This window comes from Triturus cristatus, chromosome 4_1 (genome assembly GCF_964204655.1).
Source record: "Triturus cristatus chromosome 4_1, aTriCri1.1, whole genome shotgun sequence".
NCBI lineage: Eukaryota > Metazoa > Chordata > Amphibia > Caudata > Salamandridae > Triturus > Triturus cristatus.
This window is the reverse complement of record NC_140585.1, coordinates 918,130,494-918,144,053: the sequence shown is the minus strand read 5'-3', so window position 1 is coordinate 918,144,053 and position 13,560 is coordinate 918,130,494. Positions and strand designations below refer to the sequence as shown.

The window sequence follows — 13,560 nt, the reverse complement described above, 5'->3', positions numbered from 1 at the left end:
ATTTTTCAAAAACAAGCCGCCATTTTTGTAATATTAATGATCGGTCTATGAGCACAGATATAAATATATAAAATGACTCCACTTGACTGAAAATCCCATTTGAAGAGGAATAGCTAAGTAAAATCATGAAGGGTCACACAATAAGTTGATATTTAATTTGTTTTCACTGTGTTTAAGGACTGCTTTCAAATAAAGATGTTTAGTATAGAGCAGCACATTATAATATAAGACTGTTTCCATTTTCGTCTGAATCGCATCTATAGCAATTAACTGAAAGTTCAGGATTATTCTAATTTAAAAGCAAGCGAGTATGATCAGGGCACTGGAATTATGCAACTGTGCGGCTGCTGCGATTTTCGCATAGTTATAGATTTGTTTGCATTTGCCACATAATCCATCATCTGCCACATAATGTGCAGATTTTAACAGTAAAAAATGTGTTTCTTGCTCAAACGGTTCAAAAGTTACTAAAAATGCAGTGACAAATATTGCCGTGAGCTGGAAGGCCCTTCACAAAACTGGACTGATCACCTTTCTTTTGCTTCTTTCTATATTTCGGTGTTAAGTTGGTACTAACCTGGTGCAACCGATGTCCAGACAGTGTTACCAAGTTTGAAAATGACTAAACAATGAAGTAATACTATTACAAAATGTGCTGCATAGAGCAGAGAAATTCATCTTATTTTTTTTTTTTTTTTTTTTTTTGATCTAGGTCATTTATTTGATGTCTTCTGTGGAAAATATAAGGATGGCATTACATATGTTTACGTTTTACGTCAACTGTATGCTGTGTACGCATTAGATGTCCTTAATATAAGACATTGAGAGATAGGAGAAAAATAAGGAGGGTCTCCTACGTATACTTATTATTCAGATTTATTAAATGCCATAGCAAAGACACTTTGGTAAAATTCCCAATAACCTCAGATGCAGGAAACTCCTCATAATGAACTCAGTACAAAGACACAGTCTCCGGCATTCACAAATATTTGAATAGGCTCAACAACAAATTATTCAACTTGATGTGAATGATTGCTCAAAGTGATGTTTTTTTTTTTTTTTTTTTTTTTAAAGAAACCTTTATTATACAATAAAATACATACAAGGGCCTACAATTACCAAGGCCGGCCGCTACAGAGCCCGAGGGCCGGCAATGCAATGCCACACAGTCAAATGAACCAGAGGCGGAGCTCCCGGCAGTCCGTAAGTAGATGCAACAGGCCGTGGCCATAGGCCGAGAGCAATCAAAATAAAAACCAGTTTCATTTTTTATTAAATACAAAACACACTCAAGGCAATGAGAGTCCGAAATAGCAGCGTGCGCTTCCCAGGACGGGGGACAACGGACAGTATCTAAAGCAGTTCTTGACAGGAAGCGGAAGCGGGGGGCAGCGGGAAGACAGAGCATGGAACACACCTCACACAATCCCGCAGAATGTGAGGCTAGGGGGACAAAGCAATATCGACCTCTAACGGCAGAGGCGGGGTGCAGATATGCCCACAATATAAATTCCATGGACCCCATACCTTAGTCCATTTCCCAGGCTTGCCTCTCGCCACATACACCGTCTATTCCCTAAACATACACCAGTCCATGTTCTCCTTCCATACCGTGACCGTGGGCGGCCTCGGGGAACCCCACAGCTGTGCAATGTTACGCTTAGCCACCATGTACCCCAAAGTCACCCCCTGCGTCTGTGCCACATTATAGTCATTCGGTTCCCAGACATTCAACAAACACCTCCTAGCCTCAGGCAACAGAGCAACGTGCGTGACCTCCTCCATTACAGCGTGGATACCGTTCCAAAATCGCACAACCTCCAAACATTCCCATAGGATATGAAGAAAGGTACCCGACAGGCCACATCCACGCTTACACATTCCATCCATCAAGTAACCCATACGTAGCAAACCGGGCCCCGTGACATAGACTCTGTGGAGGATCTTCAGCTGTACGAATCGTAAGCGGGCCGGGATCGCCACCTCTTTCGGGGAGGCCACCGCCGCTACCCAGTCCTCATCGTCCAGCTCCAAGCCGTCGCCCGTCCATGCCTCCCGCAGACGGGTTAGCAAGTCCGCGCGATCATTAATAAGTTTTTTGTAGATCAGAGAAATAGTGCTGTCGGGCACATAGCCATCAAGCACTCTATCCTCCAGCGGGGAATATTCGGGGATAGCAGCGACGTCCGGAAAGACCGAACACAGCGCATGGTGGACTTGTGCATACCGGAAGTACTCTCTATCATTTAATTTGTATTCAGTTTTAAGCATTTCAAACGTTTTAAAAGACCCCTTCGCCCAAAGGTCACCCACCTTACATATACCAATCATATCCCATTTCTCAAAGCCTTTCGTTTTCCACAAACAACCCAGCCGCTCGGAGGCATACAACGGCGTCGCCCGAGTCAAGCGACCCCTCCACCCCATCGCAGCACTCGCCGCATGCCACACACGTACCGCAACCTGCGTGGGTCCTGTCAAGCGTGCATCCGGGGACACCGAATACAGCGCCCTATTATAGTCCCCACCCGGGAGTAGTAATTTATCCATCTCGAAGGCCGGATTCAAGGCGGGACCGTATATCCCGTGGTTCACCGCCGCCAATTGAGACGCCCAATAGTACCTTTTAATATCGGGGAGGGCGACCCCCCCATCATACCAAGGGAGCGTCAACTTGGCGAGAGCGATCCGCGGCCGCCCGTCCCAAAACAGTTGGCGCTGAAGACCCTCCACCTCACGGAAATAACGGGCTGGCACGACATCTAGAGTATTTTGCAAAGCGTACAAGAAGCGAGGTAGCGACATCATTTTAAACAATGCCGCCCGTCCGAGCGGCGTCAGCCTTCAGTCGCTGGAGGGGAGGGAGAAGGTTCCGCTGGTAGCGGACCGCGGGGTCCAGAGAGATAAAGATTCCCAAATATTTGAACCCCAATGTTGCAATCTGGATAGGGCAATCCCGCGGCAGAAGGGGGGCCTCACCCGAGAGGACGTAAACACATGACTTGGCCCAGTTGATGACCAGGCCAGAGTTGCAGCCAAAGGAATTCAATACATCCACCAATACAATTAGCGACTGTCGGGGAGAGGTAAGATACAGAAGGATATCATCCGCATAAAGGGAGACACGGTCCTCAAACTCCGGCGTCCATCTAATGCCCCGCAGCGACGGCTCCCAACGCAACCAGGCGGCGAGAGGCTCTAAGGAAAGTGCAAAGAGAAGGGGTGACAACGGACAACCCTGACGCGTACCTCTCCCCAGTGCGAGGGGAGCCTGACACCCTACCATTCACCACAACCTGAGCCAGTGGGTCAGCATATAGTAATTTTACCCAGCCAATAAACTCAGGGCCGAACCCGAATTTCGCCAACACGGCCCAAATATACGGCCACTCCAAAGTGTCGAACGCCATAGTAGCATCTAAAGATGCCAAGATGGCCGGCTCACGTATGAACTCCGCTCTAGCAAGCACGCCATGCAGCCGCCTCAAATTCAGGGCGGTATTCCGATGGGGTATAAAACCGGACTGATCCTGATGAATCAAGTCGCCCACGACCCGGGCCAGCCGATTAGTCAATACCTTTGCCAGAATTTTGGGTTCTGCATTCAACAGCGAAATGGGCCTATAAGAGGCGCAGCGATCTCGCGGCTTCCCCTCTTTATGTATCACAACTATGGTGGCGAGACGTTGGTCCGGGGGGAGGAAGCCCGCTGCACGTGCCGCGAAAAACATGTCCCGAAGATACGGCGCTATCTTATCGGGACGCAACTTATATAGTTCAATGGGAAGACCATTAGGACCCACAGCCTTACCAGACGCGATCGAGCGAGTGGCCAAGGCGATCTCATCGGACGACAACTTCGCCTCCATCAAGATTGCATCAGCCTCCGATAGGGTTGGCAATGCAATGTCTCTAAGCAACAGATGAGAATCCTCCTCCGAACGCACAGAAGCCGGAGAGTATACCCCGCGGAAATAATCCGCGAAGCAGTCAACAATCTCCACAGGGTCAGTCACACGCACTCCATCCATTTTCTCCACAACGGGCACCACCCTGCTCGCTCTCTCCTTCTTATCCAACCAAGCAATCAACTTTCCGGCCTTATCCCCCACATCATACAGTCGTCCTTGCTGCTCTCTACTCATCTCTTTAGCGGCATCCGTGACTAGCGCTCTATAATCAGATTGTTTGAGGCTGAGAACGTGCAGTTTCTCGTCAGTAACACCCCGCTCCAAGTCCTCCTCCATTTCCGCTATTTCAGTTTCCAGGCGAACCACCTCTGCTCTCCCGCACCTCTTAGCATGGGAGATAAGTGACAAGGCCTGCCCCCTGATCACCACTTTGTAACCCTCCCATAGGGAGACAGCCGACGACACCGACCCCACATTATCATTGAAGTAGTGATCGGTGGACTTGACCAGTTCCGCGCGGATCTTAGGGTTGCGCAAATACCAGGGGTTGATGGGCGCTACTCTCCCCTCCGCCCCAGGGACAACCTTCAGTTGCAACCATACAGGGGAATGGTCAGAAATACCTCGGGCCAAATGACGTACCTCCCCAATCACCCCAGCTTGGATCACCGGCATAAGCATGTAATCAAGTCTCGAGAGACTCCCATGGGCCCCCGAGTGAAAGGTGTATTGCGCTTGTCCCGGGTGCATCAATCGCCAGCAATCTACAAGTCCCAAAGTGTCCAGAAAGCCACCCAACCAGGCCTGAGCCCTAGGGAGATCCCTGGGGGGGCGACGGTCCTCCAACCTGGATACAACAGCGTTAAAAGCACCCCCCAACACCAGAACCCCCCCAGGGAATCCCAGGACCAGACGCCCCAAATCAGCAAACGTAGCCGTCTGTAACCCCGGAGGCACATAAACAGCAACGAGCGAAACAATCCTACCCTCCCATCTCCCCACCAGTGCCACATAGCGCCCTCTATCATCGTGAAGCACCTCATCCACCTCCAATGGGAAAGAGGTACGAACCAAAATACCCACTCCCCTTGAGCCAGAAGTGAAACCAGAGTGAGCGGCAAGGCGATAGCCCCTCCTATTTAGGGCATGGAAGGAGTTCCCAATCAAATGTGTCTCCTGCAGGAAAACAATGTCGGGCGAAATCCGTTTCAGAAACTGCAACACCACCCCGCGCTTAATCCTGTCCCCCAATCCATTCACATTCCACGAAAGGATTTTCAATCCCCTACCCCCCACCCCACTCCCGTGCATGATACCCACATCCCGGAAAGCACAACCCGGACAAGTCAGCAGAGAACTTCACATTGCCTTGCGAAACAAACAAACAGTCCCCAACACCCCCCCTCCCCCACAATCCCCCAACCACAACTCCCCCCTCCTTGCACCCCTGCATGAGCCCAAACAGCCCCCCCAACTCGCAGTGTGCCTGTCGCCCTAACATATACCACAAAAAGAACCCCAGAAGGAGGAAAAAGCCCCAATAAGCTCCCCACCACCTCCAAGCGTTTGAAGGGCATAGTATCCCAAACTAGAGTCCAGTTGAGCCAAGGTACCAGACGTCACCAGTCCAGTCCATCCCCAGGAACCAAGTTCTAGTCCTGCTGCACCAAACCCTCTCCGCTCTCCGCCATCTGACCGTCCCGATCCTGTCCCCGAGGCAGGGCATCCAACCAGTCTCCCGCCGCCTCCGGCCGGTCGAAGAAGTGTGAGCGACCCCGAAACTCAACCCGCAGCCTGGCCGGGAATAACATCGCATATTTCAGCTCCATGTCCCTCAAGCGCCGTTTGACGCTCAAAAATCCCAGCCGTTGTTTTTGGACCGCTTGCGTGAAGTCCGGGTAGAAACTGACATTAGAGTTCTCAAACTTCAGCGGCCCGGCCACCCTCGACGGCTGAAGGATAGCATCCCTATCCCGAAAGTTAAAGAGCCGGGTGATTATAGGCCGCGGGGGAGCACCCACTTTGGGCGCACCACCCGGAATCCTGTGGGCCCGCTCCACCGCAAAGAACTTGCTCAGTCCCTTGGGCGCGAGACGATTGATCACCAGATCCTCCACAAAAAGGTCGGTAGCAGAGTCCTCCGATCTTCCCGGCACTCCGATGATACGAACATTGTTGCGTCTAGCCCTGCCCTCGGAGTCCTCAAGTCGACGGTCCGTCTGGTCACTGGCTAGCCGCAACCTACGGACCTCCGTCTGCAGGGCAGCCACGTCCACAGTTAGGCTCGACGCAGCTTGAGCCAAAGAGTCGACCCGCTCGTTGGTTTTGGACAGGTCTGCCCTGACCAAGTTCACATCGATCAGGACCGCGTCCAATTTATGAGCCAGGGTATCAAACTGCTGACCCACAGCAGCCTTCATCTCCTCAATGGCGCCCATAACGTCCAGCAAGGTCAATTCTGACGAAGGGCCCGAGACCTCCTTGGACCTCTCAGGCGATTTATGCGAGCCACTAGGGGATCCCTTTGTCTGCGCATAACGATCCATGTTATTGACCTGAGTATAGGCTCCCCTCCGAGTTGACTTGGGTTTCGATTTGTCTCCGTCTAGTCTAGCCGCCATCGTCCGGAAGCCACCAAAGTTGGCACCCACCAGCACCAGGAACCAAAACCAGGTAGCTACTTCAATTGAACACAGCCTTTACAGACAGGAAGCCCAAGGATAGTCCGAGAGTCAGGCCAGGCACTCCGCCATCCGCGCCCCTCTGAAGCATCAAAGTCTCTCAGCCAAATTCAGAAAGCAAGCTTGAAAACGAAAGTGAAAGCGCGGGGTACGTGTCAGGTCGAGCCCAGTATGCCGCTGTTGTTCACTTCATACCCGGGCACCTCACCAACTCGAGATCAGGACCAAGGCAAGAGCAGGCCGCAAACTTCGGAGCGCAACCATTCCGGTTCCCGGCGTCTGATCCGAACCCGGAAAACGGGTGGCACCTCAGCGCAAGTTCATCAGCAAAAGCCCGTCAAATAAATCAGGATTAAGTCAGGATAGACGTAGGAGGTTGCGGAGGCCCTCGAGAGCCGTAAGCCTACGCGGCCATCTTGGTTGCGCGCTAGGCTCCTCCTCCCGAAATTCATCTTATTAACTTTATTTCACATATCCAATGTTATTATGACCTTGGTCGCCCATCTACCAGAGACTCAAGTAAAAATGTCTGTTTCTTTTACATTGCTCAAACATATTTTCCAGGAACAAAAGATCTCGCATTTGATTCTCTATCAAATCCGAAATGAAATTTGTATTGAAACTCCTATAACTGGGTTCAAAAATTAGCAGAAAAGGAAATATAGTATCGTAAGGCCATTTCAGCCATCCTTTATATGTATTTATCAGTGGCTCTAGACTTGATCAAATCTTCATAAACCATATGTTAAAAGGGCACTTTGTAATATTTTGCATTGTAGTACACCTCAATATATAAGGGTTCTATTGCCTATAAACAGTGCCACATCCTTGCAGTGTCGATAATGATATTGTGCAGGCAAGAACCTAGTGGGACACTCATGAAGTATGTAATATTATGGATTGCAGAGCCTGTCCGTATTGTCCCAATCAATGCAATTTGTAATGCAACATTTTAGTACCAGTGCACATTGCTATATCTACAGTGAACTGTTTGCCAATTTGTAATAACACTCCCTTGCATCTTGTAAAAAATCTGAACACCGCAGTGCAAGCATTTATAGTTTGTAACATTATAACATCTCAGAAAGTACGCGGCCGTGGGCAGAGGGATGGCCATACAGATATTTTGGAATGAAACGTAAACTACTCACTGTGCAGCAGGTCATCACCACCAGTAGATACACGAAGAGCGTAATTTTGTTACCAAGGCCCACATAGTTCCCTTTTAGATTCTGCAAATATAAAGCAATAGATTTGCGAAATGATGCTATGAGATATCTCCACTAAATAAATAAATATATATATATATAGAGAGAGAGAGAGAGAGAGAGAGAGCAACCAACCAATCAGGCCACACATTTGTTTAAATGGTCTCTCGCTGTGTCAAAAAGTATGAAGTATGGCTTTTAACGCACTGATGAAGGCGAATGCTGAAACGCGTATGCGAATATTAAAAGCCTCTTTGCAGTACCTCGTGAGTGCACCTCTTTCATCCGTAGTTGTTGTGTAACAAAACAGGTTTCCACCCCCTTTAAACTTGGATGCACCCGCCGTGTGTTCAGTAGCCCTGGTGGAAACAACGCTGGAGTTTAATTGGGCTGCCAGAATCGCCGCCGTAAGGCCCTGCCGATCAACAAGGTTGTGACTTATTCAAAGCCAGGAGTGCCTTGCCATACGACGGACACCCGCAGCAAGCCAACAGTTAAGGTCCAGCGGCAGGCGAGAGGCGATGTGTCACAGCGAGAGTGAGAATGACCCCATAAAAGAACCATGTGGTAGGACATCAGTGGCATAAAGCCGGGACATTGTTTATAATAATCGGACATTGGACTATAATGGTTAATTAGTACCCAAACTGCATTAAAAAACAGCACAATACCACGGGAATGGCAGTCCTCCCATAGGCCAAAATTCAACTAATCAGGCCACACATTTGTTTAAATGGTCTCTCGCTGTGTCAAAAAGTATGGCTTTTAACGCACAGAGGAAGGCGAATGCTGAAACGCGTATGCGAATATTAAAAGCCTCTTTGCAATACCTTGTGAGTGCACCTCTTTCATCCGTAGTTGTTGTGTAACAAAACAGGTTTCCACCCCCTGTAAACTTGGATGCACCAGCCGTGTGTTCGGCAGCCCAGGTGGAAACGACGCTGGAATATATATATATATATATATATATATTACCTACTGGCGGTCGCCAGTAGGTAGTTATAGTTAGGACCCTGTTTCCATAGGAAATCCGCAACATTCTATTTGGAATAACTTTGGCGCCGGTCGACGAATCCTCGCAAAATTTTAAAAATAGGTGGGGCGCTACGCTCCGCTCCTACCCTGAAAGTCTCGGGGGGATTCGTCAAGCAGGGGCCGAGAAAAAAGGGGGGTCCCAAAACGCGTTTTCCCCATGCATTTTTCCATAGGACCTTTAGACACAGCTACAGCCCGAACGGCTGAACAGAATTACTTGAAATTTGGCAGAGAGGTAGCCATAAGGTCAAGGAAGTGCCTGGTGTAAATCTGTTCAGTATTTCCTGAGAAAATAGCATTTAAAAGCATATATATATGTGGGCGGAGCCTAACCACACATCTCATCCTGAGATCTGATTGGCTGTCAGTTCTTCATCCAAGAAGTGTTGGCAGCCATCTTGGGACCAATATACATGATAGCACCTCATTAAAAAGCATTGCAGTTAATAGAAGGTTTTAAGACTTTAGTTACATTATAAATCATTTGTTGATGGTACCATACTCATTTTAGGAATTGTGGTATGTTCTAAGGTGATTTCACCATGTGAAAAAGCCTTCTGCTGGGATATCATGGTTGAGAGAAAAATATGTTCTCATGCTTTTACCACAGAGGTTTGGAAGGTGATCTATAGGCTAAACTGAGAGCTTATTTTCTGTAAATTCACATTATTTTTCTCAGTCATGTGAGAATGAAGTCTGACATTCTCAGTAAAACATGTACATCCAACAAGGGCAGAGACTGTCAGTTGATTCCTTTGTGTTCTACTGCAGCTTCCCAGAGTGTTCCAAAGAACAACTAGAGCGCTAACAGTCCTACTTATGATAAACATATGGCACACATGAAGCCATCTTGCTTGGCTTAAAGTGGTAACTCTTAAAACATTTAATTTAAAAAGGAACAAAATGAGGGGGTTCATTTTTCCATAAAAAGTATGATTAGTGCTGCAGAAAGAAAAATTAGGGCACATTTTGAGTGACTTCTCAAATCCTCTTCTATTTCATTAAAAAATTCTGACATGCAGACTGAAACATGCACTTTCAATACCAGCAACAGTTTTCCCTGGTGAGCAGTAGCTTTACTACAGTGATCTAATGAGCAAAAAGAGTGCTAACATTCTGAATTTATGGCAAATGTGTGACACATCTGAATGCCTTCTTGATGGAATCAAAGTAAAAAACTGAAAGTATTTCCTACTGAGGAGACTGCAGTAAATGAGGAAATTAGGAAACTTCATAACAAATAAGTCTCCCAAGATGGCCACCAGAGACAAAAGAGCCCAAATGTAGCCCAAATATCACCCAGATGTAGCCCAAGTATAGCCCAATGACAGAATGTCCCAGAATGTTCTTAAAAACAACTAGAGCGCTTACTGTCTTCATTATGACAAAAGTATGGCACACCTGAAGCCATCTTGATTGGAATAAACTGGTAACACTTAAAACATTTAATTTAAAAAGGAACACAATGAGGAGGTTCATTTTGCCATAGAAATTATGATTAATGCTGAAGAAAGAAAATGAGGGCACATTTTGAGTGACTTCTCAAATCCTCTTCTATTTCATTAAAAAATTCTGACATGCAGACTGAAACATGCACTTTTAATACCAGGAGCAGACTTCCATGGTGCAGTAGTTTTACTACAGTGATCTAATGAGCAACTAGAGTGCTAACATTCAGAATTTATGGCAAATGTGTGACATATCTGAATACCTTCATGATGGAATCAAAGTAAAAAACTGAAAGCATTTCCTACTGAGGAGACTGCAGTACATGAGGAAATTAGGAAACTTCATAACAAATAAATCTCCCAAGATGGCCACCGGAGACAAAAGAGCCCAAATGTAGCCCAAAATCACCCAGATGTAGCCCAAATATAGCCCAATGACAGAAGTGTGCAAAACACTTATTATTTTGTGTTTTTGCAGTGTTATATAGTGCAGACTTGTCAGGTATTGGAGTGCTTTACATGAGCATTGGTTACATCACACAAGAACAAATTCATTTTGGTTGTAGACATGGGGAGACTAAGTGATTTGACCAGAATCACAGAATGTCGAGCTGAAGCAGAAACTTCAACCTGGTTCCCCAGTTGCAAAGTCTGCAGTTCTGGAAGTAACACCACATCCTCTCCCCTAAGTGCAACATTTAATCAAGTGGTCAACTGGATAAAAAAACATAAAGATAACAAATAATTTAAAAGTGCTTTGTCGCTATTTGAAAACTCAGAAAATATGTCCTTATTTAAGTCTTTTAGAGCACTAACCATAATTTTGATGCCAATAAGACCCTCTCATATATGTAATTTCTAAAGGAAATGCTCTAGGTATTACAGTTTTGATTACATCAAGATGATGTCAGGCGTTCCACACTTTTGTAATAAATATAGAATGTTAGCAATCTAGTTGTTCATTAGGATACTGTTGAGAGGCAGAGGCCAGGGGCACGGACTCTGAAAATTGAAGGCAGGTAGGAGGGTGCAAAGGCAACAATTTAACCACACTGAGCAGGCAGGAAGGGCCGTGGAAGCACAACAGACTATGGAGGGCAGTGGAAAGGGGGGCAGGGGCAACAAACCAACAATACAGGACTTGCAAGAGAGGCTGTTGGAGGGAAGATCTATTACGGGTCAAGGAAGCTAGGGGCGGTCCCCAGATCCCCGGGAGCCACCACAGAACTGAGCAGGAGAGTGAGTCAGGGACAAAAGGGGCACCTTAATTTGAGCCGGGGTGCCTAGGAACGCTTGCTCCAAAAATGAAGAAAACAGACATATGAGACATGGAATTGGAGGCAGAATACAATGGCAGTTTAATGAGAAGATGCAACCTCAAAGAAACCGCAGAATAGAGACATAAAGTACAAAATACAGAATCCAGATAATCATACAGCTGTCATAATATTCTCTGTATCTCAATTAATGTACTGACAGAGAGAGAGAAAACACATCTATAAATGCATCATGAGAAACAAGTTACACCAAGGAAAATGTTACCTAGGAACACTCACGTTTACTCTTTGAGCAAGCATTCCTGCAATTACAATACAAAATCTTTTAAATGCAAAAGTAAAGAGAACAATGGTTAAACATAACATGACATTTCATATAGGTAAAATAGAATAAGATACTTCAAGCAAAGCAGAGCAAGACATTTTAAGCAAAGGAAGACAAGAGCTCCCAGCTCTTGGGGAAAACCTGCACTGCCTGTTAACCTACATACAGACGGCGAGGTAGTCCGTCGATATCTGTGGGTGCTCCCTTTTTATATCATTTTGTGGGCTCCTTTGCACGCTACATCTACCTACGTATGCTACCCAAAAGCTTCGTCTGCAGATTTTACCAGACATTTCGTCATTTACCCACTTAATGCTGACAATGGACTGGGTGAAAAGGTCAGTCTCTCAGGCCAATCGCTTATCGTAAGTTCCATAGAGCAAGCAGAAAATAATGGGTATTGTACGGGAATTCAATATATTCATGTATAAAATCTCCTCAGTTCTCCTAACTTGACGCTCTGCGGTTGCCACTTCCTTAAAAGCGGGAAACCTGCCCAGGAAGCAAGTACCAGTCCAGGATGCAGCCTACTGTATGTCGACAGCTTCAGGGGGATGTTGAACTTTGATACCGAGCACGGAGCACTCGGGTAGGGTGGGGGCTACTAGTTTGGATCAGAAGGCCTCGCAGACCTGCCTTCAGACTGCTATACACTAAAATTGCAGAGCTATGGTCAATTTAACAAAGAGGCCTACATATTGAACAGAAGGGCCTACACAGGGGTTTTATGCTGGCTGAGTGGTGAGGATGTCTCAGGATAATTATATAGCAACACAGGACCCGCTGGTCAATTTAATACGGCCTACAAATGCAGCTGGCAGGGCAAGGACAAGGGTCTCATACTTCAGGTGTGGACAGAACGGGCCAGGGGCCCCCTGTGATACAAAATCTACCCTCCTTCAAGGCTGTGGCAATGTAATAGACCATTGTGGGCAGAAGGAAGAGGCAATGGTAGTACAACCATACATGCCAACAGACCCGATTCAGCCAGGAAACGTCCAATGTTTTTAAGCTCAAATGGGCTTTATTTGATCTGTCTCCTGTCTACAATATCCTCTTTTTCAATGTAACTCAAAGGGGAAAATCAATACCCCAGTTTTTTTTTCAAAATCTCCCTCTTACCAAGTTCAAAATGTTCGCAAGTATGGTACATTGGATCATGGAAGGAAATGGGATAGGGACATGGACTTGGATAACAGAGGACAGGAGGGACATGGAGAGGTGCACCAAACTGACCCTGCAGGGCAGGCATCAGGGTTTGCAGCAGCACAATACACCACACAGGGCATGCAGGACGGGAGTGCAGCACAACAATCCATAGAAAGCAAGAGGGAGGGGACAGGACCATGCACATGGACAACAGAGAACAGAGGGGCAAGAGGCAATGGTAGCTAGCTGACCATAATGGACAAACAGGAGAGAAAGCTGCAGCATAACAGACCATAAAGGGCAGGAGGGACGGATCAGGGGCATTACAATGGAACAGACAAGCCAGGAGGGAGGGAGTAGGGCTGGGGGCAAGGGGGCAGGGCAGGAGCAGCAAGATAACCATGGAGGTCAGGCAGGATGGGCACTAGAAGCAAGACACACCATGAAGAGCAACAGTGAGACTGTGATGGCATACACACAGACCATGGAGGGAAGGTGGGAGGGGGTCAGGGGCAGCTAACTGACC

The 13,560-nt window shown here is 47.1% G+C and overlaps 1 protein-coding gene across 2 annotated transcripts in view; it reads right to left on the bottom strand.

Annotated features, from left to right (window-relative positions):
• Positions 1-13,560, bottom strand: part of LOC146855810 (transmembrane protein 116-like) — a 153,011-nt gene that overhangs the window by 19,368 nt on the left and 120,083 nt on the right. For both annotated transcript variants that reach the window (XM_085653727.1, XM_085653728.1), the window contains one exon: positions 7,744-7,824. In XM_085653727.1, coding sequence (XP_085509853.1) covers positions 7,744-7,824 — 81 coding nt within the window. The remainder of the gene's footprint in view (positions 1-7,743; positions 7,825-13,560) is intronic.